This window comes from Lissotriton vulgaris, chromosome 7 (genome assembly GCF_964263255.1).
Source record: "Lissotriton vulgaris chromosome 7, aLisVul1.2, whole genome shotgun sequence".
NCBI classification, from domain to species: domain Eukaryota; kingdom Metazoa; phylum Chordata; class Amphibia; order Caudata; family Salamandridae; genus Lissotriton; species Lissotriton vulgaris.
In genome coordinates this window covers 604,517,560-604,539,132 of record NC_141695.1, presented here as the reverse complement: position 1 = coordinate 604,539,132, position 21,573 = coordinate 604,517,560, and the positions used below count along the sequence as shown (strand labels likewise).

General features: G+C 45.2%; 1 protein-coding gene across 2 annotated transcripts in view; it reads left to right on the top strand.

The window, feature by feature from the left end:
* UNK (unk zinc finger) overlaps window positions 1–21,573 on the top strand; it is a 670,943-nt gene that overhangs the window by 76,222 nt on the left and 573,148 nt on the right. For both annotated transcript variants that reach the window (XM_086930733.1, XM_086930732.1), the window contains exon 2: window positions 8,368–8,577. In XM_086930733.1, coding sequence (XP_086786859.1) covers window positions 8,368–8,577 — 210 coding nt within the window. The remainder of the gene's footprint in view (window positions 1–8,367; window positions 8,578–21,573) is intronic.

Genomic DNA, 21,573 nt, shown 5'->3' with positions numbered 1-21,573 from the left:
CATCCTTAATCTACCATTTTGGCAGAGGATCTCCGTCGTTTTCCTGACTAAGTTAAATGTAAATGTAAATGTAAATGTACATGTATTTATATAGCGCAAATCGCCCACATCGCAGGCATCGATGCACTTGCTTAGGGAACCCGTCCTGGTATTCCCCTGTGAGATAACCCCGGCAGGGTATCCACAAGGTGAAAGCCAGGCATCCCGCTGCGAGGGGCCGTTGTGGAGATTAAGCAAGCTATTGCCCAGAGTCGCAGAGTGTGAACCCGTGAGTCAAGTAGGCACCGGAGCGAGAATTATCGAGTCCGTGGAATTATTGAGCCCAACCCCCGTCGAGGCGGGGAATTGAACCCTGGTCCAGGGCCGAACTCAGCTTCCGGGTCTGCCGCCTCTAACCCCTGAGCCACACTTCTCCACGGAGATCACCACAGATCAGCGGTGCCTACACTGGCTTCTCAAGAGTGTTTCCTCTGTTTTCTGGCTGGTCCTTTACTTTGCCACACATCTGCTAAGTTTGTCCTCTTGCTAATGCTGGGATCTTGGCGGGAGAGGTCCTTGACCTTCTTCAGAAAGTATCCATAGTGGCAGTGCCAGAGTTGGAGGGGGGGGATAGGTGTTTACTCTTGCTACTTTACTGTCCCAAAGAAGGTCACGTTTTGGGCCTATTCAGCCTGAGCATTTTGAATCCTATTTACAGCCAGGAAAAGATCAAGATTCTTTCTCGAGCAACCTCTTATTGGCCCTTAGCCAGCAGTACTGAATAATATCTTTAGCTTTATCGCAATGTGCTTTCACATCCCAGTCATGCCGACCCACAGGCGCTATCAGCACTCACAATGTGTTCTAATTGCTGGCTGCCACTTTATATCACCTTTCAGCCTGACCACTGCACCCCAAGGGTTTACAAAGGTGTTGATGGCTGTTTACCTAGGGAAGTTGGGGATTCATGTCTTTCCCCAGTTAGACAAATGATTGATAAAGGCAAACGTACTCCAGTTAGTCTCTGACCACCTGATGCAGACGCTGGATCTTCTTCGGTCCTTCAGTCCCCTGAAGTCTCATTTCTCCCTTTTTAAGTGCCTCCTACTATAGGGGTGAACTGAATGAGAGCCATCCACTGTCTCTGAGACCGTGGACTTTCTGGATAGATCCTGATGTTCAGTGCTCATGTGGTACTTTTTCTTCGGACACTTCCCCACTTGTTGGTTTTGATGCCCTTGTGTTTCCTCCTTCTTCTCCATGCGTGACGGAGAATGAAGTCTCTTACATGGTGTCTTCAGAGTCAATGGCTGCAGTACTGTGCAGCCTCTTTCCAACAGTAGCAATGTTTTCTTATTCGGTCAGAACCTCTGTAGTGGTGTATGTGCCCTTCCAGCCTTATAAAGGGTTAGCTATTTCATCCTCCTATAAGGATAACTCATACCTCCTCTCTGGGGTGGGTTCATCATCTGGAATAATTCATTGTGCGTGGCCATTGGTGCCCTAAGGAGTAGTGATTGTGCATTTGTGTGCTGATACTGCAGGCCATCAGTCTGACTCTTTCCCCTTTTTTTCAAACTGTCAGAGGTCTAGTAGTCCATTCCCCTTTTGCAAAATTCCATAGCGGTCCCCTATTTGAACAAGAAGAGGGTGTCTGGTCCTCAACCTTTTGCTCAAAGGTTTTCTGCTGGCTCTGGTGTGGATCCCTCCACGACTGAGTTTATCCAGTAGCGATTAACTTGGCAATGGTGCTGAATATGAGAGTGGATACACTGAACAGGGCAGCATGAGATGATCGCTAATGGGGGTTTCATCCCTAGGTGATGCAAGTGATGGTTTTACTGTGGCTGATTCTGCATGTCGACCTGTTTTTGTCCTACCTCAACAGAAAATGTCAGTTCTTTCTGATACTGGGATCTCTGAAATACACGTGACAATTGTAATGAAACTACGATCTTCTCTATGCCTTACTTTCTGTTATGTTTTTGTTCTGTTAGTTTCTGTCTAACAAAATGGAGGCTCAGTCAAATAGAGTATTTGCCTAAGATAACAGTTTAGTCACGCAGGAAGCCGGTATTGATACCCATTTTTATTGTTTTTAGATGCATGCAGTGCAGTTCAGCGACAGGATGGGAATCTCCTGCCATAAAAAGGTTAAGGCTTTGTTCTTCAGTCTTGGAGGAGGCGATTAGATCATTGGTGATTTGCAGAATAGTGTTGTGATTAGGAGAGCATACACCATGTTTTTTTTCCTGCAGATTGCCTTTTTATAAGGTCCTAAATTTTACATTTCACGAAATAAGGTGCTGCATAAATGCTGCAAAAGAACTATATTGTGTGTCGCAATTGTTCCCTTTTTGTGGTGTAATATCCTGGGGGGAGTCTGAACAAGAGCAAATAGAACAGAGGACCAGCTTTTCTTTGGCTTTGCTGATACCAAGAGGGTTAAGGCTGACGAAGCGGAACATTTTTCTCTGGGACGGTCTTTGTATTAAAATCTCTTATGCTTTGGCAAAAAAATTAAAAAAGGAGCAGGAAGATGTCGGAATGCCTTCCATTATGGATATGTTGTCATCCATAGCTTTTTCACATTCAAAAGGTGAGGAATCTACAGGTAAAAGCATCAATTTGAACAACAAGTTGCTTTCCTTCAGTAATGTGTTTTGTCTGGTCGGTGCTGCATCTTCCCATAGATGCCTTAGAATCCCTTTCTACCCTTCTTAGGCGATGCTGGCAGTCTAATAAGATCACATGGTATTTAATTGGGCTCTGACAAGTTTCTTGCTGTTCACATTTTCTGACCTTCTCTACTTCCTCCTTCAGGAGCTTTGGAGTGTGAAAAGGTTATGGATTTATAGCCAGGGCAGCAGGTGGTGCCTTGTGAATTCTGATGTCCTGTCCACGGGCAGTTTGAGACGCGGATGAAGTCTGATGGTTCTAGGGAGCTATGGTTTACAAGAGTTTCCGGATCTAGTAATTCCTAGGATATGTAAAAGTTTAGGACTTTGATTAAATATATATTTTTCACTAGGAAAAGCATTACCGAAAGCAAGTAACTTCAAAGGTTGCTGCAAGGCATGGAACTTGCATAATGTGATCCTGCCTTTAATTTCCCTTATATGAAGGAAACTATACTTTCATTAAAGATGTGGCGTAAATTATACAGACACAATTTTTACCCTCTTTAATATTTATTTTGTTTGTTTTTCATTCCAAGCTGCATCAGCTAAAGAATTTAGTTACAACTTTGGCTGTTTCCATTTTTAAGTCTCACCTTGGCAGTGCATGCACTGCATGCACTGTCTCAGCGAGACTTTAAGTAATCTGTCTATTGGCTTCAACTCCATGTAATTTCTCCCGCCCCTTGCGATTGGTTTAAGTCTGGCATTGCTGTTGTTTTCTTGCTTTCTGTTGGCTGATGATCCTATGTTAACTTCCTTGTAGTCCGAGGCAGCGGCGCCTAACTACAGTTTTCCTCCTCTTCCCTTGCACTTATTTGCCTGCAGTGTGCCATCTGTTTTTTCAACAACAAAATGTAGCAATTGCTTCGGATTTAGGCGCCTGTCTATTTTGCAGCTCAGCTGACCGGGAAGGGAAGAGAAAGGGTGGCAGGAGTTTGCTGCCTTGAAAAAACAGATGAAAGAAACAACAAAGGGCCTTGACTCAACTCAGTAAGGCCGAGTTCATATAACAACAAAACTTAGCAATTGCCAGTACTGAGCACCACTCCTGAAGATTAGTTTTTACCTGACTATATGAATGAAACATATAAGTCCGCTTAGAAATCACAACATCAGTTTATTTATTTGATCTTTTATTTAGAAAACATTCCATCAAAATACTTTTTGTGCTTGTGTATAAAAAATTGAAAAACACAGAGGGAAAAGAACTGCGATGTACAACAAATTACAATCCAGTGTGACCCCAACAAGCACTCAATACTCCCATTCTTACAAAAACGTCGACCTTGTCTGTTTTTCCCTTGTCAAACTAAATTATGCAATGCAATTGATTAAACATTGGCATGATTTATGTGTCTGATGTAGGAAATAGTGAGTTCTTCGAATCATCCCTACATTGGTTTATGATTTATTGGTCCATTTGACGCCGGGATTAAGATTTTTGTTCACCTGTTTTTTATGAGCACTGGTGTGTTGTTTGGATGTTGCGAGTGATTGTGAGATGTGTCTGGTAATATCTGTATGCTGTTTGTAAGAATGGGAGTATTGAGTGCTTGTTGGTGTCACACTTGATTGTAATTCCTTACATAGCTGTTCTTCCCCTCTGTGTTGTTTTTCAATTTTTTATGCACAAAAAGTATTTTGATGGAATGTTTTCTAAATAAAAGATCAAATAAATGAACTGATGTTGTGATTTCTAAGTGGACTTAATATGTTTAATTCATATAGTCAGGCAAAAACTCTTCTTCAGGAGAGGTGCTCAGTACTGGCAATTGCTACGTTTTGTTGTTATATGGACTCAGCCTTACTGAGTTGAGTCAAGGCCCTTTGTTGTTTCTTGCATCTGTTTTTTCAAGGCAGCAAACTCCTGCACCCTTTCTCCTCCCTTCCCGGTCAGCTGAGCTGCAAAATAGACAGGCGCCTTAATCCGCGGTCCTCTCACATCTCACAACAGTGCTTCACAGGGGCGCCTCTTGCCTCTGATCCCAGCCCTGGGCGCTTTGTGCCGCTCAGACGTGGCCTGCTTGAATCCCGTTTGTTGCCAAGATGTGCTCGGCTTGGAGCCGTCCGGAGACCGTCCCCTGTACGTGATTTCCTCATGTTTGGCTCGTGGTGATTCATGGAGATGCTGATGCAACATATTCTTTCCTCCTAAAAGTCCACTGAGGGACCCCAGCAATGCTCGTGCGGCCACAGTCCGCTGCCAGGAGTGAGACTCCCTCCAGCGGAACGTGGCCCTAACTGCAGGACGTCATTAAAGACAATTTATTTATTTTATTTATTTTGAAAGTTTTATATAGCGCGGACAAGATCTTTGCAGATATAAGAGCGCTTTACACAGAAGGGGTACATGAGGGAGCATAGTCAAACAGGTAAGTCAGAAGAGCAAACAGTACAATCATGTAAATCAATAATACAAGTAATACAAGTAAGCAACGGGGTCAAATAAGTAGTACAGATCGGTGCAAATTCTTTAAGGGGTCCGGACACCGCTAAAGAAGTTCATAGGACGCTGAGGCTGTCTGGGGTGAGCGAGCACTCTAATCTGTGGGAGGGTCTGCGGGTGATGCCGGCTTTATGGGAGCTGGGGGCAGAGGCCGTTCACACCCGCCTGTCCTTTGTCTCCAGCCTTTAGGGATGCAGCCGCAAGCGTGCAGGCAATCGCCCGGGCACCAAAGGGCACCTCTTTTATCCCATGCAATTCCGACCGCAGGTAGAGATTCACTTTTATTTTATTCAGTAACGCTTTGTAGTTTAAGGGGGGACGATGGCAGCACTAGCCCTAGACAAAACGAGATTATTTTCAAACAATGGAGCAATAACAAGATCTCCCTTGGAGATGCGAAGAAAGAGACCGGATGTATTGAAGAATCTTTGATCTGGTGCAAATAGCAAAACAGGACAAATCCGTTTTTTTGCTATGTTTAATGATAGCGCACTTGAAATTTATTACTAGAAAGGTAACGCCGGACCATTTGAAAGGCACATTCTTACACGCATGAACGAAATGGAGCGGGAGCCATTGCTTACACTTAAGTTATATTAATGGATGAATGGATCCTTGTGTAATGTGCTCATGGAAAGCGCTTCAATACCTTTTGGGTCGTGCTCGCGCTATATAAATCTGCAATAAAAAAATGGATTATAAATCATTGTGCAATTACAATTCAAAAGTAACAAAGCCATTTGTAGTTCATAAAGGGTCATTTTAATTTTCTTAATCGTTGATACTTAGAAAGGGACAAAATATGTTGCCTCGAGCTTAGTCTCGGCTTTCACCTTTGAAATGCTGTATACACCTGTTCAGTTTTTTACTATTTAAACCAAGCGAAATAGCTTCATAGTAATTTTTTTCTTATTTCTCTTATTTATTTATTTTGGCATAGTGGAGCAAATGCAATTTCTGCGTTTCCTATTTTACAAGGCAAAGAATGGAGTAAATAAATGTGCACGCTTCTGCCCCAGTGCAAAGTTATCCACAAACGACACTGAAATAAAAGTAGCGCAGTTTGAACTTTTTTTTCTACTTATGTAATACAAATAAAGTGTAAAAATATTTTGTCTGAAACTAAGTAAAGCATTTCCCATTCGAAAAGTGGAATACATTTTCTACGTCGTAATTTACATCTTCCCCCAAAATTGTGTGAAATCCGTTACCTTTGCTTTTGACCAGGCTGGGTAAATACCATGTTTCTATATAATCTAGTCCACACGCAGTCTGAATGAATGGCGTCAATTAAATGCTCCTGTTTTTTGGTGCCAGTTGAAAGTTTCGGGTGAAAGCCTCTTGCTTTCATCGGACTCAAAGACACAATTTCTCTGTGAGAGGGGGCAAATGTGAATTCAGGGTAGCCTGCATTGTTTAATTATTTCTTATGTACACACAGCAAAATGTGGAAGTAGTTGGATATGTGTTGGCCTTTTTGTACAAAATTCTGTCTTCTCTGTTCCGTTATACTCCTGCACCAAACGGGCAATGAAATTAATTTATTGTGCTCATAATTTCTATTTATTAAATCACTGGTCTGAAACTTGTCTAACTCTGAACTAGTAGTTTCAGTTTCAAAATGCTTTATTCGGTTTGTACAAGTACAACCATATAGCAACATACATAAATACAATTCCAAAATCACATTTATGTAGGTTTTAAATGATGAAAGTTTAAATTATATCAATATCTATACACCAAACTCATTTTTCATTATATTATTATACAAAGCATGTCTCATTTGAGTGCAAAAAGGCTTTTCAGTCACTATAAACATTGTAGCAGCAGTTATTATAGTAAGAAAAGTTTGTGCAAAAACGCTAGTGTAAAGTGCAAAATACCAATCCTATCGTATACATATGATACTTTCAACAAGTGCAAATATGCAATATAAAGTGCATAGCAAATAAATACATATGTAAACAGTTTGACTCAGCGGTGGGTCACACACAAAATAGTACACATTCATAATATGCAATCATATTATGATTGATTTCCTTAGTGATGTACATTTTAAAATGTAGGTGGCCAGGTAGTAACACACGTCTGGGGAGGCTAAATTAAATAACAGTTGCATCGCGGCTCTTGTATTGCACATATTGTAATTTAGAAACAATTGCTTCAGATAAAACTTTCTAAAACCAGTATAAAAATTACAGAATAATAAGAAATGGCAGATGCTCTGTTTGGATTTTCCATCACATGGACACGGACATGTCCCAGGTTTTTTTTTGCGGTGGGGAAAGCCACTAGGTGGTCTCTCTGAACTAGTAGTATATTAATAGAAGGAAGTGGGACTAAATCAGTCGCTACACTCTGCTATAATTTGATGCAACATCATGGAAGTCATTCATATGCTGTCCAGTTCCAAAGTCAGATTGTACACTTATTGAATGCTGACAACCCACTATGGGGGTAGGAAACATTACCGAAGGTAAATATCGATTATGTCCCACGTTCTGAAAAGTGACTCCACATACCCACCTGTGTACAAAGAGGAAATAAAATCACACTTCTACCATGAAAAAACATCTCTTTCCCGCTCTCTCGCTCATATCTGCCGATACCTTGCTGAGGCTACTCCTAGGAAGCATATCACAAGACGGCCGAATGCGGTACTCTACTGGGGAACATCAGCGTAAACATGAAGTCCCCACAAATGGCTCAACATTTAAAATGCACAACAGGAAAAAAACTGCAGGCTAAACAAAACAAGCATTGGCATAACCTATAGGTCTCGCCTTTGAGACCTTATAAGTATTAGTTATGCAGCATAATATCCTTGATGCAACAACATCAACTGTTGCATGGCTAAACACTTATACGGCCCCAAAGGCGAGACCTATTTGCTATGCTAATGCTTGTTGGCATTGTAGATGTCATCAGGTCATCTGATTTTCTGTTTTTCTTTTCCTCGCAGTCCTAAAGAATGAAGCAGCATGGGTTACAGCGGCTTATATATTACTATGTTTCTTTTTGTACAAGATCAAATATTTATCAAGTTTCAATCATTGCTGTTGCATTAAATGATCGATGTAATCGGTTGCAGTCTTTGTATGATGTTGGTTGAAAGATAATTTACAGTTTACATGGCAGTGACAGGATTTCTTTCACACTTCATACATATAGTTGTTGTTTTCTCAAGAGGTTGTTTGGACAAGAGGCTTTGTTTGCAAAGAATGCTGTGGTTTCTAACTGTCCTCTTCTGCTGACCAGCAGATACCTGAAGGAGTTCCGCACGGAGCAGTGTCCTCTATTTGTGCAGCACAAGTGTTCGCAGCATCGCCCCTACACCTGCTTTCACTGGCACTTTGTTAACCAACGCCGGAGGAGATCAGTACGCCGCCGCGATGGGACCTTTAACTACAGCCCTGACATCTACTGCACAAAATATGATGAAACCACCGGACTATGCCCAGAAGGAGATGAGTGAGTATAACTAACTTTGTTTTGAAACCCTTTTATCAGGCCAGTTCTCTAGTGCCAGCACAATTCAAAGGCATTTAGACAATCCTTGTAGGAAGCCTTGCAGCTGTCCCTGGAAACTAAGAAAGTAGATATTACTGCAGGCTCACTCAAATGCCAAATATCTCGTTTTTAAGCTTTGACTTTTAGGGACCAAGTTAGTCATTACTACTCGAATGACCTATTTAGGGAAGTGTAAATGAACGGAACCTTTCAAGACCTTTACATGGCTAGTGCATCATATTACATCACATGATGCGGCACACAGAAATAAGAGCAACAGCAAAATTATATAATTTGTATTCTGTTCAGGCATGAAACTATAACCCAAAAAAGGAAGCTGAAATAGCTCAAAATGTGGCTGAACAGTTCTCGTGTAGTTCATACGTACAAAAGTGCCAGGAAAAAACAAGGAAGCATGTGGGAATCAGCAATGCCTATTAATACTTGATCATAGAGGGATTGCAATAATAGCCCCCACCATCTTCCCCTTATGGGTGGAAATTAAAAAAGTCGAAAGTTAGAGATATGTTGTCTTTTTATTTGAAATCTATTTTATTTTCTAAATCGGGAGTAGAACATAGGTCCAGATGTACACAGCGTTAAGCCCACAACCCATTTAGGGCGGGCCACGTTGCTTTCAAGTGTTTCCCAGCATAGAAAAAGGCATTAATAAACTAATTGGAACACAGCATGTTGCCTACAACCCTTGTTGGGCCGGCCGCGTAAATCTAGTACATAGAACAAAATTAGCGTGTTGTGGGAAGTCGCAGGACCCGTTTAAAACCAATAACATTGAGAACACGGGCTAGAGGCCCATATAAAGTGGATAGCAGTCGATGGACAGGAAAGGGTCGAAAAAAGAGGAGATGGTAGAAAGGAGAGGTATACAGCAACGTAAGCGGTTGAGTGGACTGACGGGAAGTAGTGTGTGACTGTGTCAGGTGTGGAGAATGAAGGCCTAATGCTTCTTGAAAGGGTTGGCATGGACAACTGTACTCGTGCAGGGTCATCATCATGACACTCAGTGATATTGGGGCAGTAGCAATCCTTTGAGCGCTAATTAAGGTAGCAAGGCAAGATTTGCCAAAAACCCCAGACAGGAGCGGCGAGAATAACGATTGAACTGCAGTAAGGACAGGAAATTCTGGTTGGATGAAAAGGATAACACAAGAATGCATTTGTTTAACAATTATTTTGCTACGTGCCAGGAATCAACCAGGTCTATGGATATTTGCATACTGCATGCATATGGCCTCAAGACCTGACACAATTGGTTAAGGATAGTGGGATTGTCTCTAGCTTGTTGGCATGTATATGGCCATGCATCAGACCCGGCGCAATTTAATGAATTGGCCATGTACAGACTAGTAATAATGGCTAAGTCAGCAGTTGAACAGTCAAGATTTGCTCCTTAGGGATTTTGTTGGATAAAACGTGAAGCTCGGGTGCAAATTTATCCTGCACAATAAATAGATTGTCCAAGTATCATTATTCTTTTAGAAAAAATCGTAACACTTTTATTATTATGTAAGAAGTATGCGTAGTAGCTTTAAAAATGTGTATTGCATCAACAACTGCCCTTGTTTTTGTATCCTCGTTACTCTTTAACGGAAGTGGGATCTAGCTAATCCACATGGGGTAGCTAAGCAAGGCACCATATTCCAAATATTGAGTTTTCACAGTTTGAAACCTGACTGAACTTGTATCTTTTGACCAAGGGGAGGCGATAATGATGTTCCGGCCACTATCGCAAATGGGGACTGTGAGCAGTAGTTGAATGGTATTAGAGCTTCAAATCTTGGGAACCAATTTGCGCTACCTGGCAGGATAGGCTGGCGTGTGCACAAAGCCTGCTTCTGCAGCGCAGTGAAGGGAATTTTCCATTTGTTTGGCCTCCGTTGCATGCCAACCATTTGGCGGTAACACTATTATCTTTCCATTTTTTATAGCTAGTTTACCCTGGTACAGGGTAGTGATGAGAAGCCCCAATCTTTTGATGAATGGTGCGTTTGAGGCCAGGTTTCCTGGCTACAGTTTTGCCAGGTAGATATGTATGTATGTCTTATTTGTATAGCTCAAACCTAGCCAAAAGTCAGTGCAGTACTGTATAAAGTAAGTGACTAGCATAAGTTCATGAGTGATAGAAGAGAGGTAGCTGTATTATGGAACAGCAAGGTACTGTTGAACAGGTGGGTCTTCAACTGTTTCTTAAATTGGAGCAGCATTGGGGCCGGTCCTGAGGGATACAGAGATATTGGTCATGATCCAAGGTGCACAGATTGAAAAGGCCTTCTGCCTTGTTTATTCTTTTTTTTTTAATTATTTCTTTCAACCCTTCTTAGTTTGATGTCCTGCCATCAGGTGTCCTGAGTGCCATCAGAGATGGTGAGCTTTTCTGTAAGATAAGCAGAGATGCTGGTTGTGATGGCTTGCAGATGATGAAGCTGGTTTTGTAGATGGTACTGGCTGCCATGATAAGCCAGTGGAGTTCCAACAGCATGGGGGTATTGCTCTCTAGCATTGATGTTCTGGAACCGGTTCAATTTTAGTAACTTGCACAAAAAGTCTTTCTCCTGACTAATAATTCAAAGCCCAACATTTTTCCAGTGGGATATTAGGGGAACTTGGGGTTGGGGGGGGCTTGGGGTGTGGGATTGTGGTTAAAGAGCAACTCAGGGGATCTCGATGGACAATGTAGAGGGAAAATTAATTATTTAATTTTCCCTAGTCATTGTCTGTTGAAATCCCCTCTCACCCGGCCCCACTGCTCTTACCTGCACGGTCCGCGGCTGGGGATGGTAGTCCCCTAGACTCAAAGGAGTAACATTTTTAGTGGTCCTTAATATAGGGTCGAAGATGAGCATAAAGTTAGCAAGTAATTGGAGAGGTGTCTGTTTTGTGGACTGTAAATACATTGTCATAGTGTTCTTTAAAGAGATGTCTTCAATTCTTTCATAAATAGGAGCAGCATTGGGTTGGTCAACATGTTATATAAATAAGGACTCTGCCTGAGCTCTTCATGGTTTGGCTTTCCCACCCATTGGTGCCTGGACTGAGTTCAGTGCACCATAGAATGAGTGGGGACTTCTAGGTTATTGTAGCCCTACATAACCCCACTGCACATACCTGCTGGTGTGGTGTCTGTGCTTTTTGTGTTACTAACAGTCCCATAAAAGAGCGAGGAATGCAGTGGTAATTAAAACTTAATTGCGTTCTTTATCACTCACTCAAGCACTGTACCAAGGAAAGATACTATAGACTTTTAAAAGTGTTCCTTTCAACAGGCTCAACCTGTTGCTTAGTACATGAGTAATAACTACACAGAATATAGTTAAAATAGTACAAATGCATGATGCTAAAAGCAAGATTAAGATGAATAGTTCAAATATGATTAGAATGTTCCTAGCAACCTAACACCCTAAAGGCTACTTCTACGCACTATACTATGTTGGCGTGGAGTAGCTAACTTGCCTTGAGTTTTGGGCCTCAGCTCACTGCATACTTTATTGCAGGAGATCAGCTGTGGTTCTCAGATTTCAGCCAGGAGACAATGTTCTCTAAAAAGGAAAACACACTTCAGCGGAGCTCCAGCTTTTCTCCTCTCTTTATCTGCTCTTAGCATAAGAATGGATGCCATGACAGTCTTTCAGGACCTCTTGTGATAACCTGATGAGAAGGCCTCTTTAATTCAACGAATCATTTAGTTTATATAAGGTTGACCACTGAGTTTTACCGTACTTTGGGGAGTTTCTATTAATCCAAAGCATAACTGGTTTGAACCAGCATGATGAATGTAGGAAGGTAGATACCTGACTATGGTTACCCCCGACTTTTTGCCTGGTGTTTTGCTGGTTTTCCAAATTAGTTGACCTGGGGCCCTGCCAATCAGGACCCCAGGCCTACTGCTCTCTCTCTAAAATGGATTCCATGTACCTTAGGTACATTTCCAATTGGCACTGGCCCACCTTATCAGACCCTGTCACTCAGGGCATAGGTGTACCCAGGGCCTGAAGCATGTATTATGCCACCCCTGGATGGCCATCTAAATCTGACAAAACTGGCTGCGCGACAGCTGGGGCAACGGAGCGTACTCGCCCTTTGCTTTAGATATAGTATACCTATATCTAACCCTCAAATGGACACCGAATTCCTATCAGCCACTCCTATGGCAGGCCTTGACAATCCTGAAGGCAGAGTGCGTGGAATCGTGTGAATTGGGCTCTGGCACGAGCCGAGCCCGGTTGCAGCTTGCGGAACCAAGACCCAATGGGTGTTCCATGATAACGCGTACCATTGGTAACTTCGGTATAGCGTTATCAAGACATGTCGAGTAAGGTGTCATACGAATCGGGATGCTGACCCCTCACCAATGCTGGCGACGAGGTTAGCATTTCACCCTTCTAGAGGGACACGACATGTACGTAACTGTGAACCCCGTTTAAAGTTAACTGAAGCCTCAGCTCTACAAAATGGATGCTGCCACCACAGACACGAGTCTGACCTCCTGCTGCTGGGAGTCCTCCCAGCGAGGAGAGCTTGGACAAAGGGTTTCCTGTCCGGGGCGGTGCTCGCACCATCCCAGACAGGGTTTTGTGTATCCTGGGTAGGCAGGGCTTTACAGGAAGGTGACTGCGGAGTGGCACCCCGGTGCTCACTACTTATCTGCCGGCTAGAACCAGTTCCAGGGGCACACCAGCCCCTGACCTGGGGAAAGCCCGGCATGGGAGAGGGGTGTAACTACCCCCCTTCCTGGTCCCACCCCTAGGGCAGGACCTAGTCACATACCCACCCATTTCTTTAGGATAAAGGCAGGAGCGGGGACCCTTCCAAATTAGATCATCTTTGAATCAAGAATACTTTCTACGAAAGGACTTCAAGACTCTTCTCAAGATTTCTCCCTTGTGGCTAAGGAGTAGTCACCCTGCATCCGCAGGCACCATCTAAGAACTCAGCGGTTTGCTGCAAGTCCTTCCTCAGGAATCCGACTGCCCAGCTCGACGAGAACCGGCTTCCCTGGCACCTCTGACCTCTACCCACATCATCAGCTCAGCTGAGACCCATGGGTGCGACGAGACCTCGAGGGACCGGCCATCTTCAAAACCTGCATGATTTCTTAAACCAGCACGACCACCGAGGGATCCTCTGGTGAGTGCTCTGGGGTCCGAGAAGCCCCGACCCTGAGCAGCTCCAGCACCGAAGTACAGCCTCCCAGCATCTCCACGATCTGCGTGGGGCCCTTCTGCTCTTTGCTGTTCAGCACGTTGTCTGGTTACTAGCCGCTGGCTTGTGGCCTTCCTTGACGACGTCCGACAACCAACGCTGTTGGTCTGGTTGCGCCAGACCGACTTTTGCTCCCTTCTGAGAGAGGAGCACCCCGGACCCTCCTGGTCCACTCAAGACGCCATTTTAGGCCCACCACGTGGCCCTGAAATTTGCCAAGGCTTGTTGCCCCAATCCTGGGCTCAGCGACGCCGACAGCATCAATCTTCGTGGGACAGCTCGCACCTCCATCCTGGTCGCCGACAACGCCTCCTGGTCCGTGAGACTGCAGAGCCTAGCATCGCCCACTCACCTAGTCGAGGTGACTACCATCCGGTGCCCTCCTGGTACCCTCTGACTACTGGCTAGTAGTACGAACTTGGTCCCCTCTGCTTTCAGGTGTCATCCATCTCTGATCCAGGCTTGGATCTCTACGAACTATTTCCACTGGTCGCCGGCCAGCAACTCCTTCCTTCCGGCTCCTGGCTCGTCAGCGAGGACTCCCGACGTCTGTAAAGACTTGTGCAGCCGCAGCCCTTGGGCTAGGTAACTTCGGCATTTCGGTGCCCGCATAGCCTCCTTATTTAAGGGTCCCGAGTCCCTATCGCTTCCGACTTGCCTTATCGGGTCCGCCCGAGACCACTAACTTTCCGTGCCCTCGGGCACTTGTATTGATTGTGCACTTGAAGTATTTTCCTAAGAGTTTCGTTGTGTGCTTAGTACCCTGTCCTCATAAAGAGTACAGGGCTGTTGTGATTCTAATAAATACACTGTTTATTTTCATAAAACTTGTGTGGTTTCCTTTCACTTGGTGTTCAAGGGGTATGTGACGGTATAACAGCTGGCTTAACACGCCCTCTAGAGTTTAGCCCGAAGACTGCTCGTATCCACGCTACTAGGATAGCTGGTCTAAGGTTGACTTACAACCAATCACCATAAGGGTCGTTTGGACCGATGCATAGTGATCACTAGAATAGTGAGCACTGCATATCTGGCCAACTTCTCACAATGAACATATGTCAATTTGAACTGCAGATTTATTTTAAACATCCATGGTCAGGCCTTAAAGTTTATATATCATGAGGCTTGTAACAGATTTGTTTCGCCTTACGCTTTAGCAAAGTCATTGTTTAGATGAACTGACACTTTAACGAGTTCCGCTAAAGATAATGACATACTGAATATGGCCAAAAAGCAGACAGGCTAATTTAACATCCTTAAAATGGATCCTGGCATTGGGAGTTTACGCCATCCCCGGCTGGTAAGTCTGATTATGACGCAATTGAACTGAATGCATATAATTGGTCTCATTCTAGAGATCTTGCTTTATATGAGTAACCTAAATAAAACTAATGAAAGTAAGTGAAATCCATGCTCTTAAACTAGAAAAGAAAAAAAAACTTAACATTTAAAATAATTTGAGTTATTGGTTGGAAGGAAGATGGAGGATCAACTCCCCTTCTGAGGATGCTCCCTGAAGATTTTGTGTCTCTTCCCCCCCCCCCCCACCACCTCCCCCCCTCAAGTGGAATATTATCGGCGAGTACAGTGCAAGCATAGAGCAAGTATAGAGTGGCAAACTTACTGCTAATGTGCCGGTTTGGGCAACTGCGGGACCTAATTCTCGTGGACGTGCAGCACGTTGGAGCGCGATATGGGTGCCGATTCCTGCGACACCGAACCCTCCCGCTCAAGGCATCAGGCGGAGGTATACGGGGGGGCTGGTGGCAGCTCAAGAGAGAGGTATTGATCGCAACGCATTGTAAAGGGACGCGGCGTTACCGAGGCCCCGGCTGCAGCCGGCAGTGGAGGAGATGGCAGTAGCGGCAGTAATGGAACCGGGACTGCGGGCTCACTGCGAATTTGAGGCAGCCCCTGGGCCAGGGCCAGGCTCTGACTCGCAATTAAGCAAACCGATTTTACGGCTTGTGCGCTCGGGTAGAGCAGTTAGCTTGCTACGATCCTGCGGGTCGGAGAACTCCATCCTGGGTCTTGTGATGGCTGATCTGCTTAATGCAGCAGTTAAGGAAGGCTGGGGAGGGGAGGAAAGATTTGCTCCTCATACCGCTGTGCTACCATTTCCTCTTGCGTCCGAATCTGGCTCTGTATAAAAAGAAGATTGTGAAACATGCGAAGAAAGAGATTTGGTCAGTGTGTTTAAGAACATGATGAGTCGGGCAGATGGAGGTGATAATAATAGTAATAATGGTGTCAGCAGGGGGACCCACTGTGAATCCGTTAATTCCGAGGAGAATGCTCAGAATCTAATGCAGATACATATGCAATATGAGTTAAACAGCGCAAACACAGAGGATAGAAATTTGCTTGGTGCTGGCACTTCTGAGATAGCGGAACGATCAGGCCCCATTGAAAATCAGACTAAGGACATTTTAATCTTTGGCGAATCTTCTGATATTGTGGATATAGAGTAATCTGAAACTGGAATCTGCTTGGGAAATGCACAGAATGACCTACAGGGCGGCGATGCAAGTCACCCTGACCAACCAGAATACTAAGGTGGGGAAGCCCTGCATTCAGAAATGCACTCCTCTAAGTGGGAAAATTACAAAAAACAATTTGATGGACAGAATGTAGATCAATGTCTTACATTCACCCCAGTACAAGGATCTGGGCCTAAATCCATCGTTTTTTGCACTCCACACCACCCTGGGTTAGATAATGGCTTTATGCAAATCAGCTCTGACCCTGTGCCCCATGGGAACAGTCCAGTCCGAACTACACAGCCATATCTTTCCCAGACCGGAATCAAGCATCCGAGGACCGGACCGGTTTCGAGGTAACACCTCTCATCAGCCCGGCTAGCTTGACTCCAGTGGTGTGGAGGCTCTGGGACCCACGTCTGAGCTACCCCAGTACACTCGGGGAGAAAATTACAAAAAACAATTTGATGGATGCTTGATTCCGTTCTGGGAAGGACATGGCTTTTGTAGTTCGGACTGGACTGTTCCCATGGGGCACAGGGTCAGAGCTGATTTGCATATCGCCATTGTCCAACCCAGGGTGGTGTGGAGTGCAAAAAAACGATGGATTTGGGCCCAGATCTTTGGACTGGGATGAATGTGTGACATTGATCCACATTCGGTCCATCACCTGTTTTGTTTGCAATTGCCGCCATAAGTGCGCTGGGGATGCCCAGACGTGGCTCCCAGGCACTCCACACCACTGGAGTCAAGCTAGCCGGGCTGATGAGAGGTGTTACCTCGAAACCGGTCCGGTCCTCGGATGCTTGATTCCGTTCTGGGAAGGACATGGCTTTTGTAGTTCGGACTGGACTGTTCCCATGGGGCACAGGGTCAGAGCTGATTTGCATATCGCCATTGTCTAACCCAGGGTGGTGTGGAGTGCAAAAAAACGATGGATTTGGGCCCAGATCTTTGGACTGGGATGAATGTGTGACATTGATCCACATTCGGTCCATCACCTGTTTTGTTTGCAATTGCCTCCTCTAAGTGGGGGCAAAGGTACAAAAGCAAAAGGTCCGATAGCGGCTAAAGCAACTAAAGGAGGCAAGGGCCGGGGTGGTGGTATTAAACCACAGGTTGCTGCTGCTGTTGGACGATTAAAGGACTCTGTGGCATCCAGCACAAAGCCTGGTATTGGTACTGGTATCAGCCCTTTGCGTATGGGAGTGGTCTCAAAGGGCGATGTTAAAGCTATCATCTCGAGACTATCTAATACCTGCAATACGGAGGTTGCTGTAACGGCCAGAGCGGTAGTTGAAGCTGATGCTGTGCAAATAAGAAACCCATCCAATCATGTGGGTTCTACACCACAGACAGATGGTCCTGCTAGTTTTGATGGGGGCAGAGGCAGTCTGGATGGGGGCTCTCCGTGTCCTTCAGTATCACACGCAATGTCTACCATACCACCAGTAACAATCTCAACAACTCCAGTATTTTCAGCAACTAGGATTCTCACTGCACCAGAGACTTTTTCTTCATATGCGGAGCAGACCGGTAGCTCTGCAGCTGCATCTGCATCTGTATCTATAACCGCGCCCACGGCAGACGCTGAAAGGGGCTCTCACTCGAGTGACTGTGAGGAACCATCATTGTCTATAATACTGCAGGCATTAACTACCCAGAGAGCGGAAGCTCAAGAATGTTCTCGACAGGCCAAGGCGGACAGTAGTGAGATAAAACAAGCGCTGGGGGAGGTCACTTCATAGGTTACCAAGCTCTCTTCAGAGGTTATGAAACTGCAGGACCGAGTTACAGCAGTGGAAGAGTTTAATACACATACTATGACTGTAACAAAAAGATACAGGAATCCCAAAATATGCTTATGCAGAGCAAAATTGAAGATCTCAAAAATCGCCAACGGCATCAAAACTCGAGGATCTTTGGCATTCCGGAAGGGTCCGAAGGTTCTGCACACGGGCCAATATTGTTATCTTGTTTCAAAAAGCATTCTCAGATCTGGCGGATTGGGATATGAACACTCAAGTACAGCGGGCGCATAGACTGCCTCTGACTATAAAGCACGGGAAACAGGCTAGGTCTAACTATTCTAGGTAATCTATTTAAAGGCAAGGCCTGCAGCTCCTGTTAAGTTGGACAACATCTCCATATTCGTATGGTCTGATTTGTGCAAACTCGCAGTGTATAAACGTGGGAGGCTGCGGCAACTAATGGATCCTCTTAAAACAGTCTGCTCCCAAGTGTTTTTGCAAGAGCATGCCCGCCTTAAGATTATAAAAAATGGCCAGCCGCATGTTTTTTTTTACTGAAGTAGAGGCCAAAACCGCTTTAGCTAAGTGGCATTGGGACTCTAGAAAATGATTGCCTAAAGTAAAGATGGCACGGCATGGGTAACGGAGATTAAATGAACACTTAATGTTTACTTTTGCTATCTGGTTATGCCGGATTCGTAACTCTTACCGTTTTTAAAATAGTTTTTTCTGGTCTCTTATTTTTCTTTGTAACTGTACCTACCTTCTTACATTTGCACATACCACTGGGGGCGGTAGGTGGTATGGATTGGTGGGGCTCAGGGTAGGGGGGGCCTTATTAAAGCTGTCCTTGAGGACAGCAGATGAAGGAGGTGATTCCTTCTTGTAGGCACAGGGGTGGGTTAGGAGGGGTGTTTGGTAGGCAGAGAATAGTAGTTGGCTGTTGCCGATCGACTGGGGGGAGCAGTCAGTGGGGTGGGGGAGGTTAGCGGGGGAGGTGGGGGTTAAATAGCCACACTTTAATATATTTAGTTAGAATATTATTGGAAGTACAAAAGGGAAAGGTCAATGAAAAAAGGGGGGAAGCAAATAAAGCTAGTTTACAACCAGGATCTAATGTCTGACTTTAAATACATGTGCTGGAACGTAGCAGGGCGTAATCAGGCCAGGAAACAACGGTTAGTAATGGAGGAGCTTTGTGCCTTTAAACCCCATATACTGGGTCTTACAGAGACACCTATAGCTTTCAGGGATAGAAAGCAGCTTAAACAGATTGCATTTGACTTATTGGTATGCTCGTCTCAGGTAGTCTCTATTCGAGGGGTAGCTATATTAAAGTCGAAAAATTGTAGAGCAACAATAATACGTAAACTAGCCGATTCTAAAGGCAGATGGGCAATCGCTCAATTACTAATTAGGGGACTAAAAACTGCTATATGTGTGATTTATGGTCCATGGTTTGTCTGGAAACTGTTCATTTTTATATGTTCTGAACTGTTGGATTGGGCTGGCGATTTGATAGTAATGGGGGATTTTAATTGTATAGTTTGATAAGATCGAAACTACCAATATAGCACAATGTGCTAGAATGGGTAGGACTAGGGCTGCAATTTTATTTTTATTTATTTATTTTTGAACCTTTATTTATGTTGCATGTAGTTACAGGTGTGGGCCTACAACCATCCCGGCCGGCCGCTAAACAGAAGTAAAGCAAGCATTATGCGTGGTTAAAGCAGTGTGGCCCCCAGGGGAGAGGATAACAGTGCGCAGCTTGTATACATACACAACAGCTGAAAATCCGGATTCGAGAGGTTCATTTTTCAAATAAGAAACTAAAAAGGTGTTACACAGTCCTGCCACAATGTGCAAATCAGGATATTGGCAAACAGCAATGATACGAAGGAGTCATCGGGGGGGGAAGGATACACAAAGCAGGAGAAAGGTGGGAACAGCCCCTTCGGGTAATAAACCTAACCCCGCCCCTCAACACCAAACATATCGCAAAGAGCATGCACGACAACGACACTAAAAAAGGGAAAGAAAGACTAAAGGGCCATAGAAACAAAGAACAAACAAAAACCCATCCCACTACCCCCACCCTGCACACCCGCAGAAGGTCATGGCCTACCCCCCCAGCCGCATGCCTGTCGCCCTAATGGAAACCCGAAATATAGAAAGAAAAGGAGAAAAGCGAAGAAAATAAGCGGAGGAGGGCCCTCATCGTGTCGCCCAGCCCCGCCCTTCACCCCTACACCACGGAAAGCCCAGAATGGAAGCAATACTATACTGGAGAGTAACCAACCACTAGTATAAACACGATACAATATCAATTGAACATACCCAATGCACCGTCTAACAATAATAGCACCAATAGACATGACCCACATCATCCCTGACCCTGTCTAGCAGTAACACAGGCAGAAGTCCTCTCGTTGATCAATTTAGAGCACAAACCTAAGAGTCCGTACAGTACAAGTGGGTCCGGCTGGGACGCAACCATGGAAGAGGTCGATAATCCAAGCCCATCAAAGTGTAAACAGTCAAGAACAAATGATCTCAATATCGGTCCCGGAAGATTCCCAAAGCTCACAGGCGACAGCACCAACCAGGAGAGGAAAGTCACACAATCCATCCATTGCTGCGACACGACCATTCCATTCCAAGAAGAGAAACAGCACTCCATCTCCAGTCGCCGGCCGGGCAAATGTCCCAAGGTGACATCCAAATAAGCAATCAAGGCGGCCCGCACAGGAGCACAGACCTCAGGCGGTCCCCCGTGCCTACGTGAAGCCGAAGTTTCCTCCAGTGGGTCAGCAGCAAGTTCATCGGCAGTACCGTGGAGTCGGGGCGGGGCCGCCAAGGACGGCGAAACCACAATGGCGTCCATTCTTCCGCCTAAGTCTCGGGCATAGCAAAGCATAGTTTCGTGCAAAACAGCTAGAGCAGCTATCACGTCCCGGGAAATGAACTCCTTTGTATGATGCGAGCATCTCAGCCCCACCTGCAGATCAGCCATCCGATCAGGACTCGGGTCATAGAGAAGTGCATCCGCCGCCATCTTGATCCAGCCGGCCCCGTCCCTCTTCACCACACTCGGGGACTAGGCCTCACCATGAGGGCTCCACGGAGCGTGCCTCCAGGGCAAACAAACTGTGGGCCAGGCCCCAGAAAGGAGAGCCACCAAAAGGCTAAAGTCCCGGCCGGGAGCCGCCCGCCTATATCGGGGGTAGACCTTGGTTATGCCCGGGCAACAGAATTTGGGGATGGGGGAGCAAGAGTCAAGCGCCCCCTCCGGTCCAATGTCTCCCCACTGCTCCTCACGAGTCGCCAACAAGCAACCTGGTCTTCACCGCCAGAAGCGGTCTTTCACATCAGCGGCACCCAACGGCAGGCTCCTCATCGCCATCAAACAGCCGTTGACGCTACAGGCGTGGCCGGACACTCCACCGAAGCAACGCCCCGGTCTCGTAGCCGCTTAGGCCGCGGAGCAGACGGGGACTATTCAA